We start from the raw sequence: 18467 nt of genomic DNA, 5'->3' as shown, positions 1-18467 counted from the left end.
GAGTGAGTGAGTGGTTGAGGATGTGAGTTAGTGAGTGAGGGTGTGAGTGAGTGAGTGAGGGTGTGAGTGAGGGTGTGAGGGTGAGTGAGGGTGTGAGTGAGTGGGTGAGGGTGCGAGTGAGTGAGTGAGGGAGTGAGTGAGTGAGGGTGTGAGTGAGTGAGGGTGTGTGAGTGAGGGTGTGAGTGAGGGTGTGAGGGCGAGTAAGGGTGTGAGTGAGTGAGTGAGGGGGCGAGTGAGTGAGGGGGCAAGTGAGTGAGGGTGTGAGTGAATGAGGGTGTGAGGGTAAGGGTGTGAGTGAGTGAGTGAGTGAGGGTGTGAGTGAGTGAGTGGTTGAGGGTGTGAGTGAGTGAGGGTGTGAGTGAGGGTGTGAGGGTGAGTGAGGGTGTGAGTGAGTGAGGGTGTGAGGGTAAGGGTGTGAGTGAGTGAGGGTGTGAGTGAGTGAGTGAGGGGGCAAGTGAGGGTGTGAGGGTGTGAGTGAGGGTGTGAGGGTGAGTAAGGGTGTGAGTGAGTGAGTGAGTGAGGGGGCGAGTGAGGGTGTGAGTGAGTGAGGGTGTGAGTGAGGGTGTGAGTGAGTGAGGGGGCGAGTGAGGGTGTGAGGGTGAGTAAGGGTTGAGTGAGTGAGGGTGTGAGTGAGTGAGTGAGGGGGCGAGTGAGGGTGTGAGTGAGTGAGGGGGCGAGTGAGGGTGTGAGTGAGGGTGTGAGGGTGAGTAAGGGTGTGAGTGAGTGAGGGTGTGAGTGAGTGAGGGGGCGAGTGAGGGTGTGAAGGTGTGAGTGAGTGAGGGTGTGAGTGAGGGTGTGAGGGTGAGTAAGGGTGTGAGTGAGTGAGTGAGGGTGTGAGTGAGTGAGTGTGAGTGAGGGGGCGAGTGAGGGTGTGAGTGAGTGAGGGGGCGAGTGAGGGTGTGAGTGAGTGAGGGTGTGAGTGAGTGAGTGAGGGGGCGAGTGAGGGTGTGAGTGAGTGAGGGGGCGAGTGAGGGTGTGAGTGAGTGAGGGGGCGAGTGAGTGAGTGAGCGAGGGGGCGAGTGAGGGTGTGAGTGAGTGAGGGGGCGAGTGAGTGAGTGAGGGGGCGAGTGAGGGTGTGAGTGAGTGAGGGGGCGAGTGAGTGAGTGAGTGAGGGGGCGAGTGAGGGTGTGAGTGAGTGAGGGGGCGAGTGAGTGAGTGAGTGAGGGGGCGAGTGAGTGAGTGAGTGAGGGGGCGAGTGAGTGAGTGAGGGTGTGAGTGAGTGAGTGAGGGGGCGAGTGAGTGAGTGAGGGGGCGAGTGAGGGTGTGAGTGAGTGAGTGAGGGGGCGAGCGAGGGTGTGAGTGAGTGAGTGAGTGAGGGGGCGAGTGAGGGTGTGAGTGAGTGAGGGGGCGAGTGAGGGTGTGAGCTGATACTTTGTGTTTGCAGAAAGGTTTATGTTATTCTGATTTGGAGAGAGGGAATGGATAATTGTGTTGAACTGGAGAGGAGACTGGGCTGGGCTCACATATCGAGGGGCCCCTGCCACTGGGTCGGCCTGTGGGAGATCCACGGTGTGTCTCCAAATAAACCACTGGGATTCTATCCTTCACTCCCTGGAGATCTCCGTTTTAACCTGGGTCAGTGAGGGTGGTGTGTGTGAACAGAGCAGATCCGAGCTGGGATACGGGGAGCAGGGTTTTACAATGAGCTGAATATTACACAGGGTGACAGAGGGGAAGGCAGCCAGGGTCGAGTGAGGATTGAGTGTGGTTGGACTCACAAACGCTTGCCTCCAGTAACCTCTGGGTGGAGATCAGGAGCTGGAATCAGGACTGATTTCTCTCTCTCTCAATTCACTGCTTTTCCGAATAAGGATTTTCTGATTCTTTCTAAACTCCGTGTAAAAAACATTGCATTGACAAGGTTGTGGATTGGACGAACAGTTGGTGATTGACACAGGGTAAAAAAGATTCAACAGCCATTCTTTAAAAAAGGGGGAATTTCCCCCAGTGTCCAATCAATAATTATACCAAATTCACAAACACAGAGCATTTCCTCGCTCTCCCCTCCTCGCTCTCCCCTCCTCACTCTCGCATCCTCGCTCTCCCCTCCTCGCTCTCCCCTCCTCGCTCTCCCCTCCTCGCTCTCCCCTCCTCGCTCTCCCCTCCTCACTCTTGCATCCTCGCTCTCCCATCCTCACTCTCCCATCCTCACTCTCCCATCCTCACTCTCCCCTCCTCGCTCTCCCCTCCTCGCTCTCCCCTCCTCGCTCTCCCCTCCTCGCTCTCCCCTCCTCGCTCTCCCATCCTCACTCTCCCATCCTCGCTCTCCCCTCGCTCTCCCATCCTCACTCTCCCATCCTCACTCTCCCATCCTCGCTCTCCCATCCTCGCTCTCCCATCCTCACTCTCCCATCCTCGCTCTCCCCTCGCTCTCCCATCCTCACTCTCCCATCCTCGCTCTCCCCTCGCTCTCCCATCCTCACTCTCCCATCCTCACTCTCCCATCCTCACTCTCCCCTCCTCGCTCTCCCCTCCTCGCTCTCCCATCCTCGCTCTCCCATCCTCACTCTCCCATCCTCACTCTCCCCTCGCTCTCCCATCCTCACTCTCCCATCCTCGCTCTCCCCTCGCTCTCCCATCCTCACTCTCCCATCCTCACTCTCCCATCCTCGCTCTCCCATCCTCACTCTCCCATCCTCGCTCTCCCATCCTCGCTCTCCCATCCTCACTCTGCCATCCTCACTCTCCCATCCTCGCTCTCCCACCCTCGCTCTCCCCTCCTCGCTCTCCCCTCACTCTCCCACCCTCGCTCTCCCCTCCTCGCTCTCCCATCCTCACTCTCCCATCCTCGCTCTCCCATCCTCACTCTCCCATCCTCACTCTCCCATCCTCACTCTCGCATCCTCGCTCTCCCCTCACTCTCGCATCCTCGCTCTCCCACCCTCGCTCTCCCCTCCTCGCTCTCCCCTCACTCTCCCACCCTCGCTCTCCCCTCCTCACTCTCCCATCCTCACTCTCTCATCCTCACTCTCCCCTCCTCACTCTCCCATCCTCGCTCTCCCCTCCTCGCTCTCCCCTCACTCTCGCATCCTCGCTCTCCCCTCCTCGCCCTCCCCTCACTCTCGCATCCTCGCTCTCCCATCCTCACTCTCCCCTCCTCGCTCTCCCATCCTCACTCTCCCCTCACTCTCGCATCCTCGCTCTCCCCTCCTCGCTCTCCCCTCACTCTCCCACCCTCGCTCTCCCACCCTCGCTCTCCCATCCTCACTCTCCCCTCCTCACTCTCGCATCCTCGCTCTCGTATCCTCACTCTCGTATCCTCGGTCTCACATCCGCATTCTCACATTGCTGTTTGTGGGAGCTTGCTGTGCCCTTTTTGATTGCTGCAGTTCATACATTAGAATACTGACTACATTTGAAAGCAGCATTAGGGGATGTGATAACCTAGTGGCATTTGACAAGGTGCCGCACCAAAGACTGCTACACAAGATAAAGGTGCACAGTGTTACGGGTAATGTATTAGCATGGATAGAGGATTGGGTAACTAACAGAAAGCAAAGAGTGGGGGTAAATGGGTGTTTTTCTGGTTTGGTGATCAGTGACTAGTGGTGTGCCTCAGGGATCAGTGTTGGGACCATAATTGTTTACGATTTACATAGATGATTTGGAGTTGGGGACCAAGTGTAATGTGTCAAAATTCACAGATGACACTAAGATGAGTGGCAGAGCAAAGAGTGCGGAGGATGCTGAAAGTCTGCAAAGGGATATAGATAGTCTCAGTGAGTGGGTGAGGGTCTGGCAGATGGAGTACAATGTTGGTAAATGTGAGGTCATCCATTTTGGTAGGAATAACAACAAAATGGATCATTATTTAAACAGTAAAAAATTGCAGTATGCTGCTGTGCAGAGGGATCTGGGTGTCCTTGTGCAGGAATCTCAAGGAGTTGGTTTGCAGGTACAGCAGGTAATTAAGAAGCAAATGGAATTTTGTCCTTCATTGCCAGAGGGATGGAGTTTAAAAACAGTGAGGTTATGTTGCAGCTGTATAAGGTGCTGGTGAGGCCACACCTGGAGTTACTGTGTACAGTTTTGGTCTCCTTACTTGAGAAAGGATATACTGGCACTGGAGGGGGTGCAGAGGAGATTCACTGGGTTGATTCCGGAGTTGAGAGGGTTGGCTTATGAGGAGAGACTGAGTAGACTGGGGCTATACTCATTGGAATTCAGAAGAATGAGGGGAGATCTTATAGAAACGTATAAGATTATGAAGGGAATAGATAAGATAGAAGCAGGGAAGTTGTTTCCACTGGTGGGTGAAACTAGAACTAGGGGCATAGCCTCAAAATAAGGGGGAGCAGATTTAGGACTGAGTTGAGGAGGAACTTCTTCACCCAAAGGGTTGTGAATCTGTGGAATTCCCTGCCCAGTGAAGCAGTTGAGGCTCCCTCATTGAATGTTTTTAAGGTAAGGATAGATAAACGTTTGAACAGTAAAGGAATTAAGGGTTATGGTGAGTGGGTGGGTAAGTGGAGCTGAGTCCACAAAAAGATCAGCCATGATCTTATTGAATGGTGGGGCAGGCTCGAGGGGCCAGATGGCCGATTCCTGCTCCTAGTTCTTATGTTCTTCACTGGATTGGAATGTTAACCTTCCATTTCAGTTATTCACTTTGCTGAAAAGTATAAAAAAGCAGAATATTTTTTATAAGGTGTGAATGTTTGAAATGATGATGTTTATAGAGATCTGAGTGTGTCTGTACAAGGAGCACGGAAAGGCAGCCAGCAATCAGGAACGCAGTGACATATCAGTCTTTGTAATAATGTGGGGCTGGCTGATGATGAGGGGCTGAGTTTATATCCTCTGGAGTTCAGATCTCATTGCAATCTGCAGGGTTCTGAGGGATGTGATCATGCGGACACTGGGAGATTGTTTCCCATGGCCGGGGAATCTGAAACTCAGGGGCACAGCCTCAGGATAAGGGGGTGATCATTTAGGGAGGGAGGAAGTTCCCCACTCAGAGTTCTGAATGTTTGGAATTTTCTCCTGCAGAGGTTTGTGGGTGCTCCACGATTGGATATATTTAAGGATGGGGAGAACGGATTTTTGGTCTCGGAATTAAAGGATTCTGGGAGTGGGCAGGAAAGGAAAGTTGAGACCCAAGACCAGCCATGATCATATTGAATGGCAGGACAGGCTTGATGGGCCGAGTGGTCTTCACTGCTCCTATACACTGTGTTCCTGTGGATTTGACAGCAGCAGGATAGAGACAGGACGGCAGATGAATTGAACAAAGAGAAATGTGAGCTGATGCGATTTGTCAGAGGGGATTGGAAGAGGTAACATAGACCTAATGAGACAGCAGAACAACCAGGGTGACTGCAGGATAAGGAGGTGGTTCAGTAAGAAGGTTAGATTGGAGAAGCTGCAGTTATTCTCCTTGGGGGAAAAGGAGATTGAGGAGAGATTTGGTAGATGGGTGAATGATTATAACAGGTTTAAGGTATACAAGGAGAAACCGGCCTCATTAACTAATGATTGCATTACAAGCACGAGGGAAGACCAGACTGAAGGTTTGGGCAAGAGACATGGGGGAACATCGGGGAGAGTGTTTTTATGTTGTGAGTGAGAAGGGTCTGGCATCCAGCAGGAGCACCGTGGAATCAGAAAGAAGCAATGATATCCAAATGAAATTGGATGGGTTTTGGGGGAAATAAACTTGCAGGATTATCGGGATAGAGCAGGGAATGTTCACCACTGAACTGGATAGATGGGCCACATGGCCTCCTATTCTGTAACTGACTCTGACTCCGGTCTGTTTTATGCCGTTTGTTTTGACTGAGTTACTGAGTGATATGTTTTACTCCAGAATCTTTCAACGTAATTAACACCTGAAACTCAGTGTGATCAACTGAGCAAAGAACAACACAACACGGGAAACAGGCCCGTCGGCCCAACGAGCCCGTGTTGTTCCAACTGCTCCAAATAAAAATCAACTTTCTCTCGCCTTTGACAATGTTTGGTGATGATTGAAATCATTTTCTCTCTTTCAGGGTGAAGATGGCTTTCCAGGGTTTAAAGGGGACATGGGTGTGAAGGGAGAGAGGGTAAGAGGTTTGCTCACTGCCTGGATGCTGTTTCTTACTGACCAACAAACACACATCATTTCTTTACAGAACATTCAACTGAATCAACATCAACACTGAAATCTCCTTTATATTAATCAGTTCTGATGGATTTTAAACTTAGGCGTATGAAATTCTGTCTTGGTTTTACATTTGATTTTCCTGCTTCTTCTGTTGGTCAAATACCAATTAGTTCAAAATCCTTCAATGTAAAACAGCCAGAATTCGATTTCCCAGCGGATGTCACAACCTTCCTGATAGGGATTGTTATCCAGGGGATGAAGGTGGGAACCTGTGTCCACCTTGGTCCCTGTCCGGGGTCCCTGTCCGGGATCCCTGTCCGGGGTCCCTTCCCGGGGTCCCTTCCCGGGATCCCTGCCCGGGGTCCCTGTCCGGGGTCCCTGTCCGGGGTCCCTTCCCGGGGTCCCTTCCCGGGATCCCTGCCCAGCGTCCTAGCAGGAATTTATTGAGAAGATTGAGTGAAGCTTCAAAGATAACGATTTCTTACCAATTGTGACAGAACAGAAATGTTAATTACTGGTGTGGTCTCTCTGTACACCCCCCCCCCCCCCCCCCGATTCACAACTGGGAATCCGAATCATTTCCTCACAGAATCACAGAATCTTACAGCACGGAAGTTTAAGGGAGATGTGAGGGGGAAGTTGTGGAGATGGAGGAAGCAGGAACATTAGCAACATTTAGGAGGTGTCTGGATGGATGCGTGAATAGGGAGGGAGTAGAGGGATCCGGATCGAGTGAGGGCAGGAGGTTTTTTTCAGTTTAGTTAAGGCATCACAATCGACACGGACTTGGAGGGCCGAAGACTCAGTGACAGGAGGGTGGGTAACCAGAGGGACACAGATTGGAGAGAATCGGGAAAAGAACCAGAGGGGGAGATGAGGGGAATTTATTTGACACAGTGAGTTGTTGTGATCTGGAATGTGCTGCCTGAAAGGCCGGTGGAAGCAGATTCAATAATAACTTTCAAAAGGAAATTGGAGAGATACCGGAAAAGGGGGAAAGTTTGCAGAGAAACAGGGAGAGAGCTGGGAGGTTGGGACTAATTGGAGTGCTGGTTCATGGGGCCAGCACAGACTTGATGGACCGATTGGCCTCTTTCTGTGCTACAAGATTCTAGATTCTGTGGATTCCTACTGGCTGGTTTGAAATTTTGGAAAGAATGTGTTAATAGTACAAGGAGGAGTGTGTCTGCACGGTGAGATCACTGCTGTACCCTCTGCCATAGGGTGAAACTGGACTGGTCGGACCACGAGGTGAAGATGGGCCTGAGGGACCGAAAGGTCGCGCTGGACCTCCTGGTGACGCAGGGTCAGCTGGACCAGCTGGAGAGAAGGTCAGTAACAGAGACAGAGATTAGATTAGTGAGGATAGAAACCGTGTCTCAATGCGGTGGGAGAGGCAATGGGATTGCTGTTTTTAGAATGGAAAGGGATTGGATAAAAGCAGCTACTGTCTCCTTGTGTCCAGAACAGTCGATCCAGAGACACAGCCTGAATCTGAGGGGGAATTAATCTGGGGATGCAGTGAGTGAGTGGAAGAGGCTGTCCCCGGGGAGATGGCCAAAGCTGTTAGTATTGATTCATTCAGAAGCTGAGGTCAGTTTAATGTCAGGTTGATGCAGCGCCAGAGCCAGAGAATATTAAACTCATCATTCTCTCAACTCCCAACAGCGGCAATCCGTCCACTCAGAACAGACCCGGTAACACCGACCCCGCACTGACCCTGCGCCGACCACGCACTGACCCCGCACCGACCCCACGCTGACCCTGCACTGACCCCACACCGACCCCACACTGACCCTGCACCGACCCCACGCTGACCCCGCACTGACCCCACACTGACCCTGCACCAACCCTGCACTGACCCCCACACTGACCCCGCACTGACCCCACACTGACCCCACACTGACCCCACAGCGACCTCACACTGACCCTGCACTGACCCCACACTGACCCCGCACCGACCTCACACTGACCCTGCACTGACCCCACACTGACCCCGCACCAACCCCGCACTGACCCTGCACCGACCCCGCACTGACCCCACGCTGACCCCACACTGACCCTGCACCGACCTCACACCAACCCCACACTGACCCTTCACCGACCCCACACTGACCCTGCACTGACCCCACACTGACCCCGCATCGACCCCACACCAACCCCGCACTGACCCCACACTGACCCCGCACCGACCTCACACTGACCCTGCACTGACCCCACACTGACCCCGCACCATCCCCGCACTGACCCCACATTGACCCCGCACCGACCCTGCACTGACCCCACACTGACCCCGCATTGACCCCACACCGACCCCGCACCGACCCCACACTGACGCCGCACCGACCCCACACTGACCCCACACCTACCCTGCACTGACCCCACACCGACCCCACACTGACCCTGCACCGACCCCACGCCGACCCCGCACTGACCCTGCACCGACCTCACACTGACCCCGCACCGACCCCACACTGACCCCACACCTACTCTGCACTGACCCCACACCGACCCCACACTGACCCTGCACCGACCCCACGCCAACACCGCACCGACCCCACACTGACCCCACACTGACCATGCACTGACCCTGCACCGACCCCGCACTGACCCCACGCTGACCCTGCACCAACCCCACACTGACCCCACAGCTACCCTGCACTGACCCTGCACTGACCACTGACCCTGTGCTGACCCTGCGCTGACCTCACACCGACCCTACACCGACCCCACACCGACCCCACACTGACCCCACACTGACACTGCACTGACCCCACACCGACCCCGCACTGACCCTGCACCGACCCCACATTGACCCCACACCAACCCCGCACCCCCGCACTGACCCCGCACCCCATGCCCCCTCCTCAATCCCACACCCCTGTCCTGACCCCATGCCGACCCCGCGCCACTGCCCCAACCCAGCACTGCTGTACCGACCCTGCACTGACCCCACGCTTCCGCACCGACCCCATGCCCCAGCACCGACCCCGCACTGACCCTGCACCCCTGAACTGCCCCTGCACCGACCCCATCCCCCGCACTGACCCCACACTGACCCCTCACTGACCTCACACTGACCCTGCACCGATCCTGCACTGACCCCACGCCCCCGCGCTGACCTCGCCCTGATCCCGCAGCCCCGCACTGACCTTGCAATGTCCCTGTGCCCCCACACTGACCCCAGACTGACCCCGCGCCCCTGCACTGAACTTGCACTGACCTCGTGCTCCCATGCTGACCCCACACTGACCCCGCACCCCCGCATCGACCCCGTGCCCCCAGTCTGACCCTGCCCACACACCAACCCCGCCCACCAGCACTGATCATCCCGCACTGACCCTGCCCACTGCACCGACACCCTCACCCCCACACACTGACCTCCCTGTCCACACAATGACCCCACCCACAATGACCCCACCCACACTGGCCCCGTGCACACACTGGCCCCGTCCACACACTGGCCCCGTCCACACACTGGCCCCGTCCACACACTGGCCCCGTCCACACACTGGCCCCGTGCACACACTGGCCCCGTGCACACACTGGCCCCGTCCACACACTGGCCCCGTCCACACACTGGCCCCGTGCACACACTGGCCCCGTGCACACACTGGCCCCGTGCACACACTGGCCCCGTCCACACACTGGCCCCGTCCACACACTGGCCCCGTCCACATAGGAAATGGAGGTCGGTCACCTCAGGAGTCGCTCAGGGTGGGTGTCTGAGGCACAGCAATCTTCGGCTAACCACAAAGGATGAAACATTGAGGATGGGTGCTGATTCCCTCGGCTGTAGAAGATTCAGAGATGTTTGGGGGTAAACATTGATTAGACAGATAGAAATAAACAATGTGGTCTGGTTGTGGGGAGAGTCTAGAACCTTCCAATTCCCTGTTCAGGAGGAAAGTCAGGAATCGCATCCCCACACAGAGGGAATGTGGAAATATCTCCCTAAAACACTGTTGAATGTGGGGGAAAAATTGAAGCTTTCAGAGATGGGATTGGTGGAGTTTTTTCGGATTGGGAATTGTGGCCAGTTGAGGGATTGACCACACAGGTCAGCAATCACCTGTGAAATACGGAGGAGGGGGGGTGGGGGGGCAGATGTGATGGGCTGAGTGGCCTCTTGCTGGACCTGTGTTTTCAGACTCGCATTACCCCCTGAAGAGTGTCCCTGAGAAAGGCTGTTTACAACACAGCTTTATTCAGCCTTCAGCATAATCCTGTTTGTTGTGATGGCCTCAATAATCTTCTCTGATCTGGTGGCCATTGCTGCTGCTGATAAACATTCCTCCTTTTTCAGGGAAAGTTGGGTGTCCCAGGTTTGCCCGGATATCCAGGAAGACAAGGACCTAAGGTAAGCCCTTCCTTCTGCTGACAAAAGATTCCTATCATTCTGTAATCACAGCAGTAAGACACGCTGTTCCAGTGAAACCTTTATCCATCAAAGAACAGTACAGCACAGGACAGGCCGTCAAACCCGTGCTGGCACAGGGCAGCATTACAAAAAGGAAATTACAAAGTGGAGTTCAGAGACACACAATGTGTTGTGTGGTTTTGGGGTTATTTCACTCCTGAATGAAGATCCCTGAATTGAAGGATTGAGGTTCCTGGTGACAAAGACTCTCATTTGCTGAATCAGCAACATTATCGAAACCACCCCCCCAAATGTGTATAAGGAAACCTTTTACACAGAAAGTTCAAAAGGTTTTTCTACTGTCCCCGATACCAAGTTATGCCCTTACTGATTCCCTCAAATTCTTAACCCTGCTGGCTCAGACTGTGCAGAGAGTGAAGTCAGAGGTTCCGTGTCAATGCAGACTGCTTCCTGATCCTGCTAAAGTCTCTGTTTAACTTTCTGGAATGTTCCTGTGCTGTGATACGACCAAATCTGTCCATCCATTCTGCAATTTCCATTGAACTTGGAGCACAGAAAGAGTCCAGTTCTGGGCTCCACACTTTGGGAAGGATGTCAGGGCCTTGGAGAGGCTGCAGAGGAGATTTACTCGAGTGTTCCCAGAGTGAGGGAGTTCAGTGAATGGAGAAGCTGGGATTGTTCTCCTTGGAGCAGAGATGGTTAAGAGGAGAATTACAACAGTAAAACTGATGTTAATGCAGGACACATGTTATAATGCAGTTCATAAGAGTATTATTAAAAACAGAATCCTCACAGAGCCTTAACCGTCACTCTGTTATTAGGCGGGTATAATTTTGTCTTTCAAGAAGCATTTAGATAGTTACATGGGTACGATGGGTATAGAGAGACATGGGCCAAATGTGGGCAATTGGGATTAGCTTAGGGATTAAAAAATAGAGACGTATAAGATAATGAAAGGGATGGATAGGGTAGAGCTAGAGAGATTCTTCCCGCTCAGAAAGGACAGCAGGACTAGAGGGCACAGCCTCAAGATAAGTGCGGGGGGGGGGCCGTTTAGATCGGAGTTGAGGAGGAACTTCTTCACTCAAAGGGTGGTGAATCTCTGGAATTCTCTGTCCGTTGAAGTGGTGGAGGCTGCCTCATTGAATATATTTAAGTCACAGGTAGATTGGTTTCTGATAGACAAGGGAATTAGAGGTTATGGGGAGAAAGCGGGAAAGTGGAACTGATCCACTTCAGATCAGCCATGATCTTATTGAATGGCGGGGCAGGCTCGAAGGGCTAGATGGCCTACTCCTGCTCCTATTTCTTATGTTCTTAAAAAAGGGGCAGCATGGACAAGTTGGGCCAAAAGGCCTGTTTCCATGCTGTAAACTTCTATAACTCTATGACTCTGTATAGACAGAGGCATGTTCTCCTCTAAGTTTCCTGAAGTTGATGACAATCTCATTCTATTTACATTGAGTCACATAATGAGATATTTGGGCATGACAGATGGTTTAAGGATAATATTTAGAGAGTTTTATTGATGGAATTTTGCTGCTGAAGACACGCCCTCCAAAACTGGAGTGGTTGATATTGGGGGATACAGTAATGCAGAATTTGAGCAGTCTGAAACCTCATGGAACGTACAGCCGGAGAACATTCCAGACACTGTGTGGACAAAGCTGTAGAGAGACAGGAAACCAGGAGGTGTTCATCAGGAAGTATGGGCTCTTTCTGTGCTGTCTCCTTGCCTACCATGTGAACTTGTCTTGTGTGTTCAAACTCCTGGCTGTCTCTGTTGCTGCACCCCGCCCCCCCACTGTTAAATCTGTACTGTTTAAATCGCCCCTGTTGTGTGTGACTTAATAATGTTCTAATCCTCCAAATGCTATCAGAATTTCAGATTCTCTGGTAAGTGTTTCAGTTCCTCACTCATTTATAAATATTGTGAGTTTGCAATGATCTATCAACCCTCTGAAAACATTGACAGTTTGTTCGTATTTGATTGGATGGGAGATACAAAATTGCTAATGTTTGAAGGAGTCAGGAAGCAGTTTATTGGTCAACATAACATAAGAACAACATCAGTGATTGGTTGCTGTATTGAAAGAGACCATTCAGTCCATCATGTCTGTCCTGTGTCTACTGAAAACTATCCAATTAATCATCTCACTCCCCCACCTCTCTCCCAGAGTCCTGTATTTTTCCCTTCAACTATCTCCAATTTCCTTTTGAAAGTTATTATTGAATCTGCTTCCACCGGCCTTTCAAACAGCACATTCCAGATCACAGCAACTCACTGTGTCAAATAACTTCCCCTCATCTCCCCCTCTGGTTCTTTTCCCGATTCTCTTCAGAGAACAAAGAAAATTCCAGCACAGGAACACGCCCTTCGGCCCCTCCAAGCCTGCACCGACCATGCTGCCCCAACTGAACTAAACCCCCCTACCCTTCCGGGGACCAGATCCCTCTATTCCCATCCTATTCATGTACTTGTCCAGATACCCCTTAAAACCCCCCCTCGCACCTTGAACCTATTCCCTCTAGTAATTGACTCTTCCACCCTGGGAAAAAGCTTCTGACTATCCACTCTGTCCATGGTCTCAATCTTGTAGACTTCTATCAGGTCTCCCCTCAACCTCCATCATTCCAGTGAGAACAAACCAAGTTTCTTTAACCTCTCCTCCTAACTAATGAGGTGTCAGTGTCCCTCTGGTTACCCACCCTCCTGTCACTGCAAACACTTTCTCCTGATTTACTCCATCAAAACTCTTCCTGATTTTGAGCTCCTCTATTAAATCTCCTATTAACCTTCTCTGCTCCCAGAAGAACAATCCCAGCTTCTCCAGTCTCCCCGTATTCACTGAGGTCTCTCATCCCTGGGAACATTCCGGTAAATCTCCTCCGCAGCCTCTCCAAGGTCCTGACATCCCTCCTAAAGTGTGGAGCCCAGAACTGGACACTATTCTTCAGCTGGGGCCAAACCAGTGTACTGTATCAATGACGATAAATTGGAGAGATTGGGACTGTATTTTTTGGATAAAAGAATGCTGAAAAGGAGGTGTGACAGAGGTATTTAAAATCCTGACGGACAGGGTAAAGAGTGGAAACTGTTCTTTCTCAGGACAGCACCAAGAACTAGAGGGAACAGAGACAAAATAATTGGCAAAAGGGTGGCATTGAAATCAGGTTTCTTTGCACCTAGAGGGTGATTGGAGTTGGGGACGATGTTCCTGAGAGGGTGGTAGCAGCAGGGTCCATCGAGATATTCAAAAGGGAATTGTCGTATACATGGATTTTAGTAAGGGGTTTGATAAGGTTCCCCATGGTCGGCTCATGAACAAAGTAAGGAAGTGTGGGATAGAAGGAAATTTGGCCGATTGGATAAGTAACTGTCTGTCTCATAGAAGACAGAGGGTGGTGGTGGAGGGAAAATTTTCAGACTGGAGGCCAGTTCCCAGCGGTGTACCACAGGGATCAGTGCTGGGTCCTCTGCTATTTGTGATTTTTATCAATGACTTGGAAGAGGGGGCTGAAGGGTGGGTTAGTAAATTTGCTGATGATACCAAGATTGGTGGAGTAGTGGATGAGGTGGGGGGCTCTTGCAGGCTGCAGAGAGACATTGATAGGATGCAGAGCTGGGCCGAAAAGTGGCAGATGGAGTTTAACCCTGATAAGTGCGAGGTGATTCATTTTGGTCGGACAAACTTGAATGCGGATTACAGGGTCAACGGCAGGGTTCTGAGGAATGTGGAGGAACAGAGAGATCTTGGGGTTCATATCCACAGATCTCTGAAGGTTGCCATTCAAGTGGATAGAGCCGTGAAGAAGGCTTATAGTGTGTTAGAGTTTATTAACAGGGGGTTTGAGTTTAAGAGCCGTGGGGTTATGCTGCAACTATACAGGACCTTGGTGAGACCACATTTGGAATATTGTGCTCAGTTCTGGTCACCTCACTATAAGAAGGATGTGGAAGCATTGGAGAGAGTGCAGAGGAGATTTACCAGGATGCTGCCTGGTTTGGAGGGTAGGTCTTATGAGGAAAGGTTGAGGGAGCGAGGGCTTTTCTCTTTAGATTGGAGGAGGATGAGAGGCGACTTAATAGAGGTTTATAAGATGATGAGAGGGATAGATAGAGTGGACGTGCAGAGACTATTTCCTCGGGTGGATGTAGCTGTTACTAGGGGGCATAACTATAAGGTTCATGGTGGGAGATATAGGAGGGATAGAACATAAAACATAGCTATGTGCAAGGTTACAGGAATAAGACAGGTGAGTGGGAATAGGTAGAATGCTTTTTCAGAGAGCCAGTACGAACTGGATGAGTTGAATGGTCTCTTTCTGCGCTGTGAAGATTCTGTGATTTCCAAGTTGACAGAAGAGAGTTTCTGTAAAGCTCGGTCAATAAAAGAAACATCAATATTTTGGAAAGGGAGGGTCATTGTGAATCAGCTTGTTGTGATATTTGTTGTTGATCCCTGCAATATCCTGACCTCGGTTTGTTTGTATTTGACAGGGATCGACTGGATTCCCAGGATTCGCTGGAGCTAATGGAGAGAAGGGAGCCAGGGTAAGGTGGATTTCTTGTTGGATCAGAATATTTATTGAGCTAACCAATTGGTGATGACTTCAATCCCATTGTCCGTGTGTTTGACAGTTTCCCCGTCAGTGGAATCTCTCCCAGGATTAATTAGTCCCCGGATCAAAGCCCAGCCTCGCTGCAGCGATTCCTTGTGTCTGAAAGATGAAAGAGTTTCCAATCGATGCACAATCAATAAATGATGAACAGAAACTGCTCCCAGCTCCCGCCTGTCCCTGCACATCAAACTACCCAGAAAGAAGTTAACACACACACACCCACACACACACACCCACACACAACAAAATACACCCACACACACACAACAAAATACACCCACACACACCCACACACACACACCCACACACAACAAAATACACCCACACACACCCACACACACACACCCACACACAACAAAATACACCCACACACACCCACACACACACACCCACACACAACAAAATACACCCACACATACCCATACACACCCACACCCATACACACACATCCATACACACACTATAAAATACACATACACACACACACATACCCACTACAAAACACACTCACACACACACCCACCCACCCACACACTCTCACACTACAAAATACACATGCACACACCCACACACACACACACACACACACACACACACTCTCACACTACAAAATACACATACACACACACACACACACACCCGCACCCATCCACCCACGCATCCACCCATGCACCCACCCACGCACCCACCCACCCATCCACACCCCACACACACACACCCACCCACACACTCACCCACGCCCATACCCACACACACACATAAACATGCATCCACAGACACCCACACACACACGTACACACACACACTGACCCACACACCCACTCACACATCCCCACAACCCACATATACATCCATGCACACCCACACACACCCACATACCTACACCTACACCCACACACACACCTACCCACACAGCTACCCACACACCCACCCACACACCCACCCGCGCAAACACCCACACACATGCCCACATACACACTTGTACTCACTCTCTCTCTCTCCTTGCGCTCTGTCTCTCTCTCTCTCTCTCTCTCTCCCCCCGCGCTCTCTCTCCCTCCTTGCACTCTCTCTCCCCCTGCGTGCTCTCTCTCTCTCCCCTCGCGTTCTGTCTCTCTTTCTCTCTCCCCGTGCTCTCTCTCCCCCCTCGCACTCTGTTTCTCTTTCTCTCTCCCTGCGTACTCTCTCTCTCTCCCCATGTTCTGTCTCTCTCTCCCCATGCACTCTCTCTCTCTTTCTCTCTCCCTGCACTCTCTCTCTCCCCCCTTGCACTCTCTCTTTCTGTCTCTCTCTGCACGTTCTGTTTCTCTTTCTCTCTCCCCGCGTACTCTCTCTCTCTCCCTCCCCGCTCTCACACTCTGAGTGCACTTAAACATGGAGATGTTGAGGAGGTTGAGTCGGGAGGAGGTGTGGGACTGATGGAGGTTCGGGAGATTGGGATAGGATGGGGGATTGGAAAACCGGATGGGAATGCTGTCACTGAGCTGTTATTGGACGTTGAGACTGGGGGAGCCGGGAGAATGTGTGTGAGGCAGGAGGATTCTGATTGGCTGACTGTGTGGAGAATGAAGATGACCAGAAATATTTTCCAACCCAAAAACAGGAAATGCTGGAAAATCCCAGCTGGTCTGACGGTCACTGCACAGAGGCTGAGATTTTCCAGCATTTTCTGTTCTTGTTTGAGATTCCAGGCCCCCCTCTCCCCCCACCCCCCAAGTCACAACCGGAGATGTAAAGGTGTTGGCCAGTTTGTGGTGAGGGGTTTGAGAGTCAGCAGAGAGTTAATGTTTACGGGGAGTCAGAGGAGACGGTGTGAATCTGAGAAAGTAATCAGAATCCCAGAACTCTGAAATGGAATTGAATTTTCCATCAAGGCAGCAGCTTTGAGAGAGGTCAGAGTGTCTCTTTGCTGATTGTGTTAATAGATGGTGCGTGCAGAGAGGATGGAGAGAGGCAGTTTACTGATGGAAACTGCAGCCTGGGACAGCTGCCATTAGTTATCTCAGTTTGGAGACAGCTTTGAGTTAATGTGGAGAAGAAGATTTGACAAATGGATGTTCGCTCTGAGGGAGCTGCTTTCATTTTGGATTGGTTCGAATCAAGCTCTTTGCAGCCTCCGTGCTGGATAACCGATGGTCACACTGCCTGACTGAACTCGTTAACACCCAAATACCCCTCCTCCCGGGGGAATGAGTCAAATAAACTCCCGGGGAAGTTTCAGATGGAAAGTGAAGAGTTGCTTCAATACTTTTCATTGAACAAAACATTTCACAGCAACGTTTCGCTGCTGCATTTCTACAGCGCCAGACCCCTTCACCTTGAAAACACGGCACAGCCAATGAACTAAATAAAAAACATAGATACTGGTGTGATGTCGGGAACAGAGCTGGCAATTTATCACAAATATTCCACTGTAACAATAAACTGAGAATCTACTCCACGGCGACAAAGGGTTAGAAATTGACCCTCTGACAGTGCAGCACTCCCTCAGCACTGACCCTCTGACAGTGCGGCACTCCCTCAGCACTGACCCTCTGACAGCGCGGCGCTCCCTCAGCACTGACCCTCTGACAGTGCGGCACTCCCTCAGCACTGACCCTCTGACAGTGCGGCACTCCCTCAGTACTGACCCTCTGACAGTGCGGCACTCCCTCAGCACTGACCCTCTGACAGTGCGGCACTCCCTCAGTACTGACCCTCTGACAGTGCGGCACTCCCTCAGTACTGACCCTCTGACAGTGCGGCACTCCCTCAGTACTGACCCTCTGACAGTGCGGCACTCCCTCAGTACTGACCCTCTGACAGTGCGGCACTCCCTCAGCACTGACCCTCTGACAGTGCGGCACTCCCTCAGTACTGACCCTCTGACAGTGCGGCACTCCCTCAGCACTGACCCTCTGACAGTGCGGCACTCCCTCAGTACTGACCCTCTGACAGTGCGGCACTCCCTCAGTACTGACCCTCTGACAGTGCGGCACTCCCTCAGCACTGACCCTCTGACAGTGCGGCACTCCCTCAGTACTGACCCTCTGACAGTGCGGCACTCCCTCAGTACTGACCCTCTGACAGTGCGGCACTCCCTCAGCACTGACCCTCTGACAGTGCGGCACTCCCTCAGTACTGACCCTCTGACAGTGCGGCACTCCCTCAGCACTGACCCTCTGACAGTGCGGCACTCCCTCAGCACTGACCCTCTGACAGTGCAGCACTCCCTCAGCACTGACCCTCTGACAGTGCAGCACTCCCTCAGCACTGACCCTCTGACAGTGCGGCACTCCCTCAGCACTGACCCTCTGACAGTGCGGCACTCCCTCAGTACTGACCCTCTCACAGTGCGGCACTCCCTCAGTACTGACCCTCTGACAGTGCGGCACTCCCTCA

At 52.0% G+C, this 18467-nt stretch overlaps 1 protein-coding gene across 1 annotated transcript in view; it reads left to right on the top strand.

Moving 5' to 3' along the window:
• col11a1a (collagen, type XI, alpha 1a) overlaps window positions 1-18467 on the top strand; it is a 443284-nt gene that overhangs the window by 273564 nt on the left and 151253 nt on the right. The window contains exons 29-32 of the mRNA XM_080195067.1: window positions 5991-6044; window positions 7309-7416; window positions 10392-10445; window positions 14968-15021. Coding sequence (XP_080051193.1) covers window positions 5991-6044; window positions 7309-7416; window positions 10392-10445; window positions 14968-15021 — 270 coding nt within the window. The remainder of the gene's footprint in view (window positions 1-5990; window positions 6045-7308; window positions 7417-10391; window positions 10446-14967; window positions 15022-18467) is intronic.

The sequence above is a fragment of the Carcharhinus amblyrhynchos genome, chromosome 9 (assembly GCF_965287045.1).
Source record: "Carcharhinus amblyrhynchos chromosome 9, sCarAmb.v2.hapA, whole genome shotgun sequence".
Classification (NCBI taxonomy): Eukaryota; Metazoa; Chordata; class Chondrichthyes; order Carcharhiniformes; family Carcharhinidae; genus Carcharhinus; species Carcharhinus amblyrhynchos.
Note: the sequence above shows the minus strand (reverse complement) of the source record. Positions and strands in the feature narration are given on the sequence as shown.